We start from the raw sequence: 16,507 nt of genomic DNA, 5'->3' as shown, positions 1-16,507 counted from the left end.
TTTAAAACGTTCAACAGAACCATCTGGATTGTGTTTTACCTTGTAGACCCTTGTAGACCCTAACCCTTATGACCTTTTGGAAGACTTACCAAATCCCACGTTTGATTTTCACTGTTCATGGCTTTAAACCATTCATCTTTTTCATCACTTTGAATGGCATCTTTGTAGCTCACTGGTTCAAGTACTTCACATAGTGATCATAACGAGATGGCTTTTTGATATTATTCCTGTCACGTGAAACCATACCTTTGGTCTTTTGATTACAACAGTCAGATTGATCTTCTTCATCAGATGAAACTGAACTACGGTTGTGAACATCTTCATCAGTTGAAATATTTTCTTTAATCAAAGTTTCTTTATTTTCATCTTTGATTTCAACATCAATCGAAACTGTGTCATCTGAACAACTTCTTGCAAAATCACTGAATTTGGTTTGACAACCTTCTCATCAAAAATAACATCTCTTGATCGATGCATTTTAACACGTTTCTTATTCTGTTGTCCCATTCTTTCATGGTATAACTGCAATGCATCTTGATCATTGACAAAGTTAACTTCGACTTCAGAATTCAACGGTCTAACAGTTTTTGCAACAAGTTTGAACAAACCTCCATTGTTGTTTCTTATTCCAACAACATTTATCACATTGTCAATAAGTAGATGACAACATCTTGAGGTTGAAACAAAAGAGCTATTTCTGTTCTTATCTTGAGTTGCAAGTACTGAGAACAAATTTCTTTTTACTTTTGGCACATACAAGACATCTGTAAGTTTAACAGTTTGCCATTTATTATTCACTTTCACTTGAAGATGAATAATTCCTTTTCCAAAAGCTTCTATAGTATCACCATTTGCAACATATAATTTACTCGGTTGAGAAAATTTTTCAAAACTTTGAAATATGTCTCTTCGGAAAGTTAGATGACGCGTTGCACCATTGTCAAAAAACCATTCATCAGTGTACGCTGACTCATCAATTGCAAAAACACTTGATTCCATAACAACTAGTGATTTCTTATTGTCATCGCGTAGATTGTTATTTCTTGGTTTTGCTGGAGCATTTTTGGAATTTTTAGAAGATCTTCCATCACTGACCCACTTTCTACATTGCTTAACCCAGTGTCCAGGTTTATGACAATAGTTGCAGCTACCAACTGGTTTTGTCCTTTTAGTGAAATCTCTTGATTTGTTGAAACTTGGCTTTTCAACATTTACAACTAAGGCGTTCTGCCTTGATGATTTATCGATTGTGTCGAAAGTCTTTATCTCTCTTTCGAAAGCACAGAGATGAGTGATTAAATCATCTATCGACTGCTTTTCTTTACCTAGCATTAGCCAACTTGATTTGAAGTTTTGGAAACTATTTGGGAGAATCTGCATCGCTTGGCATACTAATAGCAGCTCTGGTAGTTTATTTTCTCCCGATGCCTGAAGCCCACTGTTTAATTCGTTCCATAAAGTCTTCAATCTTGCAATTTGGCCGGATACATCTACATCCGCTATACAATTGAAATCGAAAAAATTGCTACAAACTTGGAACAGTTAGTCCTTAGTTGACGCTTCAAAATTTCTTTTTAATTCCTCCCAAACTTCAAACGCTGTGTTCTTGTCCATTATCTTTTGGTATGTATCTTCTGTGACTGCATTCGCAATTACTGATTTGGCATAACTGTTTGCCTTTCTAAACAGATCTGATTTGTTTTTAAAATCTTTTGCCTGTTGCTCTGTTTGGTTTTCTAGTAATTCTGGTTTCGACAACTTCCCATCAGTCACATCAAGTGCGCCCTCATGGTAGTCCATGAAATCTCGAACACGACGTTTCCAAATGGGCCAATCGGCTGCGCAACTTAACTGTTTTATTTGAAGCTTTGAATCCATTTCTTCCTTGTCTTTCAATTTTACCTTTTAATTAGAAGCAAAATATCGAATTTCAGAGAATGAAGAAGCACGTGTTTTTTCTTCACTTCAGTCTTCACAAAGGATTCTTCCGATATTTCTTTATTCTAAATTTTCTTCGTCAAATCAATTAATTAAGAAAAACGTTATCTGGGTCCCATAACCTGTTAAATTTGTTGTTACGTAGATCGTTTAATTAATTGATATACTATTGAAAGACATTAAAAGAAGAGAAATAAACTAAGCAACGTTCTCGACTTGTTTATTATCCACCGTATCAACAGAAAAGGAAAAGTGAAGTTACATACAAAGCAAAGAACATTTGGTCCAAAGAAAAATAAATGTATATTATAAATCATAATGTTTTAATATAAAACATAAAACTCAACAGTGGCCAATTGGAATTTTGCCGTTGCTGGTCCACAAATTCGGAACTCACTGCCATACAGCCTCCGTCAACATGGTTCAACTATTCAGAAGTTTCGCAAAGATTTGTAGACGTATCTTTTTTCCCGATGATTTCACCGGACAAAAGCAAAAAGCAGCGCCTTTGAGTTGCATTAAAGGGCGCTATAAAAATTCTCTAATTATATATATATATATATGTTGGTAATAGACCATAATTTTTACAATATTCTATAAATTCTACCGAATTTATATAATAATNTAAAAATTATTGTCTATTACCAACATATATATAATAAATATATAAAGCATTTAAATGGATTTGTTATTATTCTTCGCAACGTATTGAAGCAAATTCATAAAAATAGATTATTATGGTGAGAACCGCCATCAATGACGAGATGGTAGTAGATGTTACAAGAGATGCTGCCCTCAAAATGCTGTTTCGACTACGTGTGGTTCTGATTATGTGAGTTTACAAGTATGTGTGATTCTAATTATATGTGTTTCTAATTATGTGTGTTTCTAATTATGTGTGCTTCTGATCTTTAACAGTTTTTGCGTTATCGTTTGATGAATGTTTTTGTCACATTTAATTAGAAGATTGAACAAAATTAACTAAACAAACAATTCATGTTGTACAGTATACATAACAAATTAAGTTTTACAGTGTTTTTTAGTTTTTAGCAATCCTCTTTAAACTTTTAATGTTTAATATGAAAAAGAATAGACCGGCAAGATGTACATTCGGGTGACCATTGGACTGACCAGATTGTTCTTCAAATCATAAAATTTTATACTGCTCATCATGTTTGAATTTATATTGATCTGTTGACTGATGTTAGCGCATGAATTCGAATTAACTGTTGAATGGTCATCGACCCACCATCCGTTCATCATTGAGTAACCAGGACAGCTCCAAGCTGGCTTGTCAAACGTTGAAAATATCCAATTGCTCGTATTCTGAAAGGCATCTTTCAAATCACTAACCACGGAATCATACTTGCTTAAGCTCAGTGAATAGAAGTTAACTTCGGAATCAACGTAAAAATTTCCGTATTCCAAGGAATACCAGCGAAACTCATTGGACATCAACTGAATCTTCAATCGCCATCTAACTATTATAGGGGGTTTTGTAACTGTTTCAACTGTTAAAACACTTGACGTGGTTGTCCAATTTTCAGAATTCGGCAAAAAAGCAGCAAGAGTTGTTGTGGTTGAAATTTTAGTTCCAACAGAAGGGGTAGTTGTAGAAATGGTTTCAGCTGCATTGGTTGTGGTTAGGTAACTGCTTGAGTTGAATAGCATTGTGCAACTGTTTGAAAGAATTCTGAATAATTCAAAACAAAAACATATTATTAAAAAAATACAAACAGAATTATTTTTTTACTTATTTAAAATGACATTTCCAATCCAGAAATTAGATCCCAGTTGTCCGAATCCGCGTTTGTACTCGTCCCAGGTCCTGTTGAAGTCGAAGCTTTTGTGACTGTCGCGCTCCTGTATCAAGAACCATCCTAGTGGCCACGAAGATTTAAATATTATAATAGTAGTAGTAGTAGTAGTAGTAGTAGTAGTAGTAGTAGTAGTAGTAGTAGTAGTAGTAGTAGTAGTAGTAATGCTGTTCTGCTCAGGCTGGCTAGCACGACCGATTCGTAGGTTAATTGTTGTTGATTTATTTAAATATTCATTTATAAATTATGCAAATATTTAATGAGCATGTGCGAATAAATTATGAAAATATTAAATGAGCATATCTGAATAAATTATGTAAAAATATGAACCTGTTGGAGCTGTTTTTGAAGTGTTGAAGGCATCGTCTAAAGACTGGCAGTAAAAGGTCGATGTTTTAAATGGCTTGCTCAGTTGTGCTGTCACGTAATTTTTTATAAAATTTATTATTAAAAGTAAATTTAATTTTAGCAAGTGATCAAAAGGAAATAAGCATCGCCATCACTTTTGCTGGATGGGAATTGCTGTTCTTGGTTAATCATCTAAGTGCATCAATCTATTTCAAATTTCAGAAATAATAAAGGATTTAGATGCAAAGGATATATACATTATTATTGAAAAATTTTTTAAAAATTTTAAAAATTAGATTTCGATACGATTTCGAGCGCACGAATGCTATAATAAAAAACGAATTTTGTGTAAAACATTTTATGGCAAAATTTCACTTTCTTGACTATCTTCTTATTATATGATGAGCATAGAAGCATGAAATAGGCTTGAATGTATTATTATGATTATGTGTATTTTTCTATATAATACATTCAAAATAAACCGTGATAATCATTGATGAAACAAATAATAAAATAATTATTAATGACAACAAATTAACAACAACATCAACAGGTGACAACATGAAATAAACAAAAACTGACACTTGTTACTCGGGCCGCAATACTTCCACTTATAAGCATCACTGTTCTTGGCAGGACACACGCTGACGTTGCAGCTATCGTTGGCTTTCGAATTGAGGCTGGCGCAAGTCAGGTTGTACAGAACGAAGTTGAGGGTGAATGGGTAGGAGCAGGATGTGTATGCGATCACATCTTCAATTCGTGTGAAATTTAATTTTTAGAATGTTATTTTGTTACAAACCACGCAATCAGTCATCACCATTATGCATGGCGTTGGAGAAAAGTGCTTTAAAATTTTGATGTTAAAATTAATAAATTTTATTTTCTGTTATATTTTTAATATAAAGGATTGAATTTGTCAAACAATTCTGGTTACGTAGAGAGCGAACGATAAATATTAATAATAATAACAATTCTATCAAACTTCACTTTTGACAGGCACGTCACCAGCGTTCTGAGAGCATGCAATTACTACTTACCTGTCATTTCGCGCATCAGGCATCTTATAACGACCGTGATTGCCTCGACACTGTTCTTTGTTTAATCTTATCTCGACTGGACTCTTGCAAATCGCTCCTTCATAACGCTTTCAAGTCTTTGACTAAAAAATTGCAGTCAATTCAAGATAGGTCTACCCTACTGGTTCTTGGCGGGAAGAAGAATAATTTTTTGCGCCTTCAGACTCATCGGAGGTCCTCAGAACATTGCACTGATTTCCAGTACAGCAGCAAGTTTCTAACATAATCATTATCACAACGTTCAAGGTCTTAAGGTCACGGTCCCCCATTTATCTTTTCAATGTAATATCACGCCATAAACATGATAAAACTTACGTCCATCATCTTCCTCCTTTTCAAACATTCAAATAGCAAAGTCACATTTTGCGGGTCGCTGTTTCCGTCATGCAGCTCCGCGTTTGTGGAACGGTCTGCCAGCGGAGCTTAGAAGTTGCACTTCTCTGTCGGCTTTTAAGAGAATGCTGAAAAACATTTATTGGCAACATCGTGCAAAATCGTGCAACAGGCGCTTTCAAAATTTTCGTATTATTATTATCATTGTTATTATTATTATTAATGTTATCGTCTATAATTTTAAATTTTAATCTTTTGTTTTATCTATTTATTTATTATAGTTTTAGAGTACGACAACGCAAACAAATATTTCAAAAATATTACGTAAAGTTTATTCTTCTAATGAAATCCAACTTAAGCAGACTTTTTAGTAAATTTTTTTCTTGTACAATTTCAAAGAAAATTAATTATTTTTTTGAATTTTAACAAAATTAATTTACAGCTTCACTCATCATTTCACATTGGTTGACTGATCTCACCCACAAAGCTCTTCTCGCACACGCTTGTATTCACCAGATGTTTCAAGTCCTGAGATAAAGACTTAGGGTAATTACAAAAGTTTTTAGCACCTACGTACGTCTTCTGGGTGAAATATTGCTTATCAGTAGGGGATCCACACTATAATATCAAGTGACAAAGGTTAAAAATGTCCAGAGAAGATTTACCAAATCTATTTTCTCTACGTCATTTTCCATACTTGTCCAGATTACATGCAGTTGGATTGCAAACAGTGGCGGATCTAGAAAACTTTGATGAGGGGTCAAATATTTGAGAATATTCAAGTTTTCACGGGAGTGGTCAAGATTTGTGGTAGTGTGGCTGGAAACTTATTTTTCTTTTAACGTAGGTTAATTTTCGATTTGTGCCATTTGTACAAAATACAGCACAACCTCATCCTATCTGACCTAAGTTGTCATTTCATCCCTTCACTTTATTTGTCAATTCGTGGACATCAAAGTCCATTGCAAAGTTTCAACACTAATAACAACACAACTAATTAATAAATCTAATAATAATAATTTTAAATAATAATTTTACTCATAGCGCTACTTGGAACTGGCTGAGAAGTTACACTGTATGTCACAATATAATCTCATATCATTCACTTGCACTAATTATGTACACATTTTATGATGGCAGTTGACTCATTCAATAATGGTTTTGCTGAGCAATAATTTTTGTTTGCTGTTAGCATCAGTATCATATGCTTATTTCTTTCCCTTGACTTGAATAGAGGCCTGTAAAGGCCCTTTGGTTAGATTTATCAATAAATTATTTAAATTAAATTTAAATTTAATCTTAATTTTAATAGAGTGTGATAACAATGTGGAATTGTTGAAAGATTAAATATTTGATCAAATGGTTTCAAAAAAGTATTGGAATGACTCTCTTGGTGGCTAATGAGCAAATTGTAAAATTGATGGAAAGAAAAGAAAAATCGTGTGAAGCGGATCGTGTAACCTATATGAAGCAATCGGGTAAACATGTGGTAGAGTTCAAAGACTGTCAAGTCAATGTACATTGTACATATTATATAAGCAAAAAATGATCGATTTATCGTTAGATTTTGATATACTTGACTACTGACAGTGATCTTCGTGCATTTGAGACAGGTACTTTTACTTTTTGGCATATTTATTGTTTAATCAATTGTCGAAACGTCGGCAAATAAATCAATTTAAAAAAAGACTCTTGGAAATTTGATTCACGATTTGGATTACAAACATGTTGATAAGAAAGTTGGAAAAGTTAGAATGCATCCCGACAAATTTAAGAATTATATCAATAGAGAAATGAGGAGTAACCTCATCACACAGCATGACATATGACAGAGAGTAAAGACAGGACAACGGCGGACAGCTGTCGTTCCTTTGACCAAATGCTCCCCAACAGATGACAAAAAAGAAGTTCTGAACCACAGCCTGAGCTATCTCTTTCTAACGAGTTTTTGTATTTTGATAAGAGGTGATCGGACTCGACGAACTAAGGAGTAACCTCATCACACAGCATGTCATATGACAGAGAGTAAAGACAACGGCGGACAAATTCAAAATTCAAAAAAAAATTCAAAGGACAGACAATATTCCTTTGACCAAATGCTCCCCAACAGATGACAAAAAAGAAGTTCTGAACCACAGCCTGAGCTATCTCTTTCTAACGAGTTTTTGTATTTTGATAAAAGGTGATCGGACTCGACGAACTTAACATTTTAGTCCTAGATCTAACAATATCATTTATTTTTGTTTATTTTATTTCCTAATTATCCGTAGTTGTTAAATAAAAATTTAGTTATTTAAGTAACTTAGTTCAAATATTTAACAAAATAATCAAAATCAAAATTATTGATAATTAAAAAATGTGTGTTTACTAGCCTAACAACGGTCTTGTGTCTAGCTGTTAAAAACGTTCAATGTTATTGAAACATCGGAATTAATTATCATGGTAACTTAATCAAATAAATTGAAGCTTCGTGTGAGTGAATTATCTTTTAAAGAAAAAGAGAAAAAGAGAGAGAGAAAAGTGAGAGAGACAGAAGAGATTCAAGGACAAGAAGAGAAGAGAGGGAAATATAGACACAACCATTTATAATAAGAATTAAAAAACATTTGAAAATATTTTGAAATGTTAACATGATTAAGCAAAACGATTTTAAGATTTGAAATCAGCAAAAAGACTATTTAATATTTTTTCGAGTGTACTTCAGGGAAGTTTTCAATAGCCAGTACAAAATTTTCAAATAGTAATTCCTGACGAACGAAAGAACTGCAGAACGTGCAAGAGCAAGATAACAAAAGAAAGATCACACAAACATTAGTGGGAAATGTAAGTAGGATGCTAATTGATGTAAAAAAAATTATTATTATTAAAAAAATTTTTATAATAAAAGTTTAGGTTGAAAAACGAAAAATTTTATAGAAATAATAAGCAGTAAAACGAAAATAACATTGATTACTCACATAAAATGTTGAGGAGCTGTTCTCTGGAGTTTGAACAAATGTTGAAATGTTTGGTGCAAGTGACTTGTGCCACCAACAACTTTCTTTCTTGAAAGTAAAAGCTAGACAATTATCACTGGAGGTTGTAAAACATTCCATCGCACATGTCAAAAAAGATGAGATGTCTGGCTTGGAGACTGGAGATCTGTCACTGTAGACTGCGGGCTGCGTTTCCAATGACGTCAGTGGACAAAAGCTGTTGAATGTCATGTCTGGAAATTGAGCTGTACCTCTGCAAATCAAAACTGCCATCACAATGATGAACGAGATCAAACGTGACATTTCAATTTCAATGGTATGCATAAAATTAAAACTAGTTGTGGAAACGATTAGCATGAGTTTAGACGCGTGTATCACACTGTGTTTGTGCCAGCTAAAATTTGTATAATTTGCAACAATATTCAAAGATTTAAACAAAGCAGTGAAATACATGAAGTTACTACATGGGCAAAACCATACATCTTAATTAATGTATAATAACATAGAGACAATAGATCCACATTTGCATGAAAGTTGTCTTTTGATATACACATAATGAATTTTTTTTTTCTTTTTGTTCATTATACGAACTGAATGGATGCATCCTTTTTGCGTAAGCTAGAAGCTTTTAAGGAAAAAAGGCATGCCGAGGCACAACAAAAGAGATGATGAATTTGCATTTGCGAATTTTCAATTAAAATCAATTTTTGTAATGCTAATCGAAGTAAAAATAGTTTTTGCATTGTTGGTTTGAATGAAAGTAAGAAATTGTATCAAATAAATTTTTTTGCGGCGTCAGGGAATTAATGATATTTCATTTCAGTATATATCGTCGTCAGCCTAAATCACGTCGGGCAAAATGTCCTTCCCGAAGTTGCAAAAGCGGTTGGTATTTGTGGTAAAATAAATATTTTCTAAATCAAATATCAAGTATGTTTGGTTAGTACCAATATCCATCACATAACTATCAACCGTCAACTAATTTTATTTCTTTACCGCATTTGAAACCGCAGAATATAAACCTTTAACAACAGACGTTTCTTCAAACCTATCATTTTTTTACTACCATTGGCTGGTATTGTATTCGTGACGTTTGCAGCTCCACTTATAATAGAGGAAGAATGTTTTTTTTCTTTTGTAAATGAAACTGTCAAACGGAGAGAATGTAACATGCGCGTTATGAAACGTGAAAAATAAGAATGATGAATATAAAAAAATAAGTAGAAGTAAAATAAAGTAAATCATGGTAATAAAAATTTTAGTTACATTAAATAGAAATAAAATAATATAAATAATAAAATAAATGTGGAATAACTATGGATACACAAAGAGGTGCAATAAAAATTATGTAATCCATAACCATGGAATAGCAATAACCACGGAATAGCAAATACTAGAAAGATACTCAACATAAACACAAAGATACTGTATCGCATTATGAATTCCGTTTCAACATAAAATTGTCGAAGCATTTTTCATAAACAAAGAAAATTTTGTAATAAATATCCAACAGAATGCAGTAACTTAGCTACCGACAAAGAAACCACTAAAAAATAGAAACAATAGATCAGCAAAAAGTGATCCTTTGAAGCCAATAAATTAGGAAAGAGCAGATGTATATAAGATAATGTATAAGATACAACCAATATTTTATAACATACTACATTAAAAATGGCGAAGGATTACTGAAAAAAGCTTTTTCTGTAAAAAAAAATGAATTGCAGAGTATAGCTAAAAAATATGTTTTATATATATATAAGTAAAAATCAATGATAAAAACACGGTACGACATATTAAAAAAAATAAAACAGAAACTATTAAAAACTAAAAATACAGGAAAATATTTATATATATAGATATATAGTCTTGATATAATATCTATATATACAGATATACAGTCTGTTACCAATATATATATATATATATATATATATATATATATATATATATATATAATATTATATATGTGTATAATATTATATATATATATATATATATATATATATATATATGTATATATTGGTAACAGACTGTTGTTAACGCAATATTTCAAAAATTCAACACTATTTTCAACATTGTTCAATTTTTTATATTTCTTTTTAATTTATTAATGTCAGAAAAATTAGACATTTTATTGTTTTAAACATACATTTTTTATATTGTTATATATATATATATATATATATATATATATATATATATATGAGCCCCACGTTGGGCGTGAACTTTTGTTCTCTCCTTAGCCATTCTTCATGTTTGATGACGTTTTCGCAAATCGTATCGGAATGTTGGTTGTCTCGTTTGATCCATGGAATGCTTTCTCTCTTTGAGTCTCGATTTCGTTCTGTATCCTTTATTTGTATTAATTATCGTTTCGTCTCATCTTTGTTATCATTATTTATTTATATCATTAGCTGAGTTTAGAAAACGTCTAAAGACATACCTATTTGGTAACTCCTTGTGATCTCAACCGATGATGGCTTCGCATTCAACATGCTTCATACGAGGAGAGCGCTGATGAGAAGCAATTATAATTGGCGCTATATAAATACAATATTTGATTTGATAGATATAGATATATATATATATATATATATATATATATATATATATATATATATATAAATGTTCTGAGGTGGTTTGAGTCGTATCTGGTAGGTACATCACAACAGGTATCATTCGGTGGTAAATTGTCTGAGGTTAATGTTATGCTGTCTGGTGTGCCACAAGGTTCGGTTCTAGGTCCTATTCTATTCCTGATCTATACCTCTGAAGTACTAAAGTCAGATAATAGAATCATTTGGTTTTACAGGTCATGCTTTTGCGGACGACTTGCAAATTATTGTTACGAGCAGGCCAGATTCTTTTAAATCAGAATTGGACAAACTGGTTAAATGTTTGTCTGGGGTCAATAAGTGGATGCAAAACAATTGTTTAAAACTAAACCAAAACAAGATTGTTTTTTTACCAATTGGAACTTTCAAGAATAGATATAAATTCAATAACTGTTAATGATGAGGTCATCCCATTTTGTCAGACAGCAGCTAATCTGGGCTTCATGATTGATTCAGGTTTGTCAATGAAACAACACATTAAGAAGCTCTCAGCCGAATGCATGTTTCAAATCAGGAAAATCAATCAAATTCGACGATCCCGGAAAATCAATCAAATTCGACAATCCCTAGATACATCCACGTTGCAGACGTTGATTCATGCATTTGTGCACTCACGCGTCGACTATTGCAACAGTTTGTTTTATGACTTACCTGATCGATCCATGGCTGTACTTCAATCAATACAGAATCGAGCCGCAAAAGTTGTTGTTGGAACTCTAAAATACGATCATGTGTCTCCAATATTGAAGGAACTTCATTGGCTAACCGTCGACAAAAAAGTTTTGTTCAAAATTTCAACACTTGTCTACAAGTCTATCAACGGTCTAGCTCCATCTTATTTGTCTGACAGGTTCAAAAAGAGATCTTCAAAAGCATCTGGAACACACTTGAGATCCTATGTTTCAAACCTGCTGTTGATCCCAACAACGAGTCTCCGTATAGGCTCTCGTAACATTGCTGTTTCTGGACCAAGTGTTTGGAACAACCTGCCTGCTGCTCTCAAAAATCCGGACCTAAACCTGCGTGATTTCAAGAAGAAACTGAAAACTCATTTATTTTCATTGTAATGCATTATTGATCAGTTTTAGTTTTATGTTTAATCGACATGTTCTAAATATTATTTCGAATTTTCGTTATATTGAATCGATTACTTTTCTGTTTATGACCAAATTTTAATCTTATTTCTGTGCGATGTATTATGATTTCTCGTTTGTTATTTCAATTATGTTGTTAAGTTCAGTTTTTGTTAGATATTCGTTTAATTAGCGCTTCATAAATGTTTCAATAATAATAATAATAATAATAACTATCAATAACATTGGATATTTCAAAAAATGATCTTAATCTTTATTGACATTTTTCAAAAATTTATTACCTTATTTATTATGTTGTATCTATTTGACTAACTTGTATTAATATTTCATTTCTCTTCTTTGGTTGATTTTAGTCAAAGTTGGTTTTAATTTGATACTATTGGTTGATTGTGCTTCAGCTTTTTTGTCAAATAAATTGCAATTGAAATATATATAAATATTATATTATGTATATATATATATATTTATATATATGTATATATATTATATATTATATATATATATATATATATATATATTATTGTCATTATTGATATCATACAAATTATTATCATTATTGTCAAATATATTATATATATCCCACATATAATGACATATATATATATATCTCACATATAATGGCATATATATATATATATATATATATGTATATAAATATATATATATTTTGCGGTGGTAGTGTTAGTTGTAGTGGTAACGATAAAGGTGGTGGTAATGATCGTGAAGTTACCAAAAAAGACACAAATTACAATTAGGTTTGTTGAACATTAGGTCAATTATGAATAAGATCAACACTGTTCGCGATTTATTCTCTAATAATTTTGATTTTTTTGTTGTTACGAAATCCTAGCATGGGTCTTCCAAAAATTTATCACTTAGACTCACTCTGCAACCTAATTTTGTGTTCATAGATTTTTTGAGACCGGCCGACCCTCACATGGTGGAATAATTGTGATTTCTTAAAATCATTTTAAATTTTATAGAATTTCACTGCCTTTATTTAAGACGTTTGAAGCTATAGTTGTAAAATTTGATTTCAGTGACAATGTCGTTTTCGCAATTTATCGTCCTGAGTCATCTATTCCATCACCATTGTTTTTTGATGAGTTATCTGTCTTTGACCGAAAATTGCTTTTAGCAAATTATGTTATTTTTGTAGAAGGCGTGAATATTCATGTTGAACTTTTGAACGACCCTAATGCATTGAAATTATTAGAAATTTTTGATTTATATCAATCGGTAAATAGAATAAATGAACCAACCCACGTTCATGGTGGAACATTAGATTTAATTGTCTCTAGTTCTGACCTTCTCTCCCAATTTTTTTCCGTTGAGCCACCAAATGTGTACTCAGAACTGTTATAGATCATTTTTTGCCATTTTTTGCCAACCAATGTTTATCAACTGACAGTTTTCTCAACCATTTGAAACATGCTATTGTAACCCCACTTCTAAAAAGATCAAATTTGGACGACAACGTTTTATCAAATTACCGTCCTATCTCTAATCTTTCATTCATTTCTAAAGTCATTGAACGAGTTGTTATCAAACAATTGTTACAGCATTTAAACAAAAACAATTTGTTGCCAAAGAACCGATCCGGCTGTCGCCAATATTTTTCCACAGAAAACTGCACTCATTGATATTTTCTCCCAGTTGTTCTCTTTAATTGACAGTCAATGCGTTTCTTTTTTGGCGTTACTCGATATGAGTGCTGCATTTAAATGTGTCGATCACACTCGTCTCATTTATAAACTCTCCACAAATTTTTGTCTCTCTGATTCAGTCTTATCATGGTTCTCTTCCTATCTTTTAAGCCGCACCCAGCCCAGCAGGTTTCTTACAACAACACTCTCTCGTCTAAACAAACTATCTTTTGGTTTCCCCCAGAGATAGGTGATAGGACCTCTGTTGTTTCTTATGTACACTGCTGATGTTTTTGATATCATTCAAAAATATGAGTTCAGCTCCCACGCCTTTGCTGATGATATTCAGTTATTGGTATCTTGTCCTGTTGATTTGATTAATGCTTATCTGAATAAACTGATTGATTGTCTTATAGAAATTAGTTCTTGGATGAGTATGAATCAGTTAAAGTTAAATAAATCTAAGACACAAACATTACCGGTGGGTTCATGGCAGCAGCAGTTCATGGCAAAATTTCATAGATCTGTATTGGCAATGACATAATTGAATTTTCCACATCTTTCCGTAGTCTTGGAGTTATTATTGACTCAAACCTAAAGATGGATTTACATATTAATAATGTCGTGTAGGATGGATGAAATTTAGGGAACTGGGTGGGGTATTGTGTGGAAAGCATGTGTGAGAGCAGCGATGGTATATGGAGGTGAAACTTGGGTGTTGAGGAGAGAGGAGGAAAGTGTACTGCAGAGGGCTGAAAGAGCTATGGTGAGGATGATGTGTGGGGTTAAAGTGAAGGATAGGAAGGAGTAGTACAGAGCTGATGTCAATGATAGGACTGAATGAGGACATTAAAACATTGATAAGGAGATCGAGATTGCGGTGGTATGGACATGTGTTGAGAAGGGATGAAAGAGTCGGGATAAGGCGAGCGTTGGAGTTCGAGGTTGAAGGAGTGGTAGGAAGGGGTCGTCCGCGATTGGGATGGAGAGAGCAGGTGGAAAAAGACAAGGTGAAAGCGGGGTTGCGTGATACTGAGGCGAGTGACAGATGTGGATGGCGTCGAGGGGTATTTCGGTTTCATCATAGGTAGCCAAACGGCAACCCCCGATCTCGGGGAAAATGTCGTCTAAACGTGTGTTGTTGTTGTTGTAATGTAGTGAGGGTCTGCTCTAATTAACTGCGTTTATTACGCAATGTCAAAAAATCACTAAACACGTCTGTTTTTCAAAGTTTGATTTCCTCTTTTGTTTTTTCCAGACTGGACTATTGCAATGGTCTTTTTTATGGTGTCACCAAAAGGTTTTTTTCAAAGCTTCAGTCAATACAGAATCGTGCGGTCAAGCTGGTTTTGGGTGGTTCGTGGTTTGATCATGTTACACCTATTTTGAATAAGTTGCACTGGTTGAGGGTTGAGAAACCTGCTGGGTGTTTTACAGAAATACACTTTATATATATATATATATATATATATATATATATATATATACATCTATATATATACATCTATATATATACATCTATATATATATAAATCTACATATATATATATCGGCTCTGTGGTGTTAGGTCGAATTCATTTTGCTCCGTATTTTTTCTTAGTTTTTGAATTTATAATAAAGTTTGTCGATTAAATTTAATTGCGTTGGATTGATAAAATTCTGCTGAATACACTCATATAAATTTTTCGTTGGTTAATTGTGTTTGATTTTGGGTTACATTAATTAATTTTCACTTATTATAATCTAAATTTGTAGTAAATTGACGAGGTTAGGGTTATAGGATAGTCATATTATTTATGTTGTGAGTTGTATTGTTTCAAAAGTTGAATTGCATTTCCACGTTACTTTGCTTGTTATAAAATCAGACTGTACAAAAATTTTGAACTGAACTAACAATGTCTACAAAGTGTGTAAAATGCATAGCTGTAAAAACAATAGACGGCGTAAACCAAACTGTTAAATGTTATCATTGTGAATATTTATTTCACGCTAAATATGTTAATATTGATGAAGAAATAGTGTCGATACTGAACAGTGAAAATAGCATTAAATGGTTTTGTGAAAAATGTCTGAAAGCCCAAGATAATACAAAGGAATTGGTAAAGTCGGTTGTAAACAATTTTCATGAGAAAATTGAAGAAATAAACATTACGGTTCAGACTCAGTTAGAAACAATTAAAACCATGATCACTAAAAATGATGATAATTTGACTGTGTTGGAAAAACAGGATATAAAAATGGTCGATGAGATTTGCAACCTCAAAAGTGACTTGAAAGCTTCATGGGCGAACATCGTTGAGAAAAACATTACGAAAAATGTAGAGATTATAAATAATCAGGTCCAAAAACGTCCAAAGGACTTTGAACGAAGCCAGTGAAATAAAAGAAAGAGAAAGGAATCTAGTGATTTTCAACTTGCCAGAAAAAGAAAATCAAAACGATCGTGAACTTGCGATGAAGATATTCAAGCACATTTCAAAAGACATGTCAGATAATGGTATTGAGAAGGTCTTTAGATTGGGTAAAAAGAATGAATCGGTGATTCGTCCGGTCTTGATAAGTTAGATAGTCTAAGTACGAAGGGGGATCTTTTAAAGCATGCTTCTAAAATTAGGTCATTGGAAGATAACTTAAAGAACATCAGATTGTGTAATGATTTGAC

At 32.5% G+C, this 16,507-nt stretch overlaps 4 protein-coding genes across 4 annotated transcripts; 2 read left to right on the top strand and 2 right to left on the bottom strand.

Moving 5' to 3' along the window:
• Window positions 1-2,042: 2,042 nt before the first annotated feature.
• On the bottom strand, window positions 2,043-5,150 carry HELRODRAFT_162808 (hypothetical protein; the record flags this gene model as incomplete). Its single annotated transcript, XM_009024906.1, has 6 exons — window positions 2,043-2,060; window positions 3,034-3,631; window positions 3,692-3,818; window positions 4,086-4,172; window positions 4,686-4,856; window positions 5,144-5,150. The coding sequence occupies 6 exons, from the start codon at window positions 5,148-5,150 to the stop codon at window positions 2,043-2,045; spliced, it is 1,008 nt and encodes a 335-aa protein (XP_009023154.1).
• Window positions 5,151-5,553: 403 nt separating this feature from the next.
• On the top strand, window positions 5,554-5,766 carry HELRODRAFT_67143 (hypothetical protein; the record flags this gene model as incomplete). The annotated part of the gene is made up of 1 exon (XM_009024287.1): window positions 5,554-5,766. A coding segment is annotated over one exon (213 nt), but the record flags the coding sequence as incomplete, so codon positions are not given.
• An 860-nt stretch (window positions 5,767-6,626) lies between these two features.
• HELRODRAFT_162807 (hypothetical protein) lies at window positions 6,627-8,793 on the bottom strand (the record flags this gene model as incomplete). Its single annotated transcript, XM_009024905.1, has 4 exons — window positions 6,627-6,764; window positions 7,321-7,452; window positions 7,511-7,669; window positions 8,473-8,793. 4 exons carry the CDS (start codon window positions 8,791-8,793, stop codon window positions 6,627-6,629), a joined length of 750 nt encoding a protein of 249 aa, XP_009023153.1.
• A 6,947-nt stretch (window positions 8,794-15,740) lies between these two features.
• Window positions 15,741-16,223, top strand: HELRODRAFT_162806 (hypothetical protein; the record flags this gene model as incomplete). The annotated part of the gene is made up of 1 exon (XM_009024904.1): window positions 15,741-16,223. One exon carries the CDS (start codon window positions 15,741-15,743, stop codon window positions 16,221-16,223), a length of 483 nt encoding a protein of 160 aa, XP_009023152.1.
• Between the last annotated feature and the right edge of the window lie 284 nt (window positions 16,224-16,507).

Source organism: Helobdella robusta (assembly GCF_000326865.2).
Source record: "Helobdella robusta unplaced genomic scaffold HELROscaffold_4, whole genome shotgun sequence".
Lineage (NCBI taxonomy): Eukaryota > Metazoa > Annelida > Clitellata > Rhynchobdellida > Glossiphoniidae > Helobdella > Helobdella robusta.
Note: the sequence above shows the minus strand (reverse complement) of the source record. Positions and strands in the feature narration are given on the sequence as shown.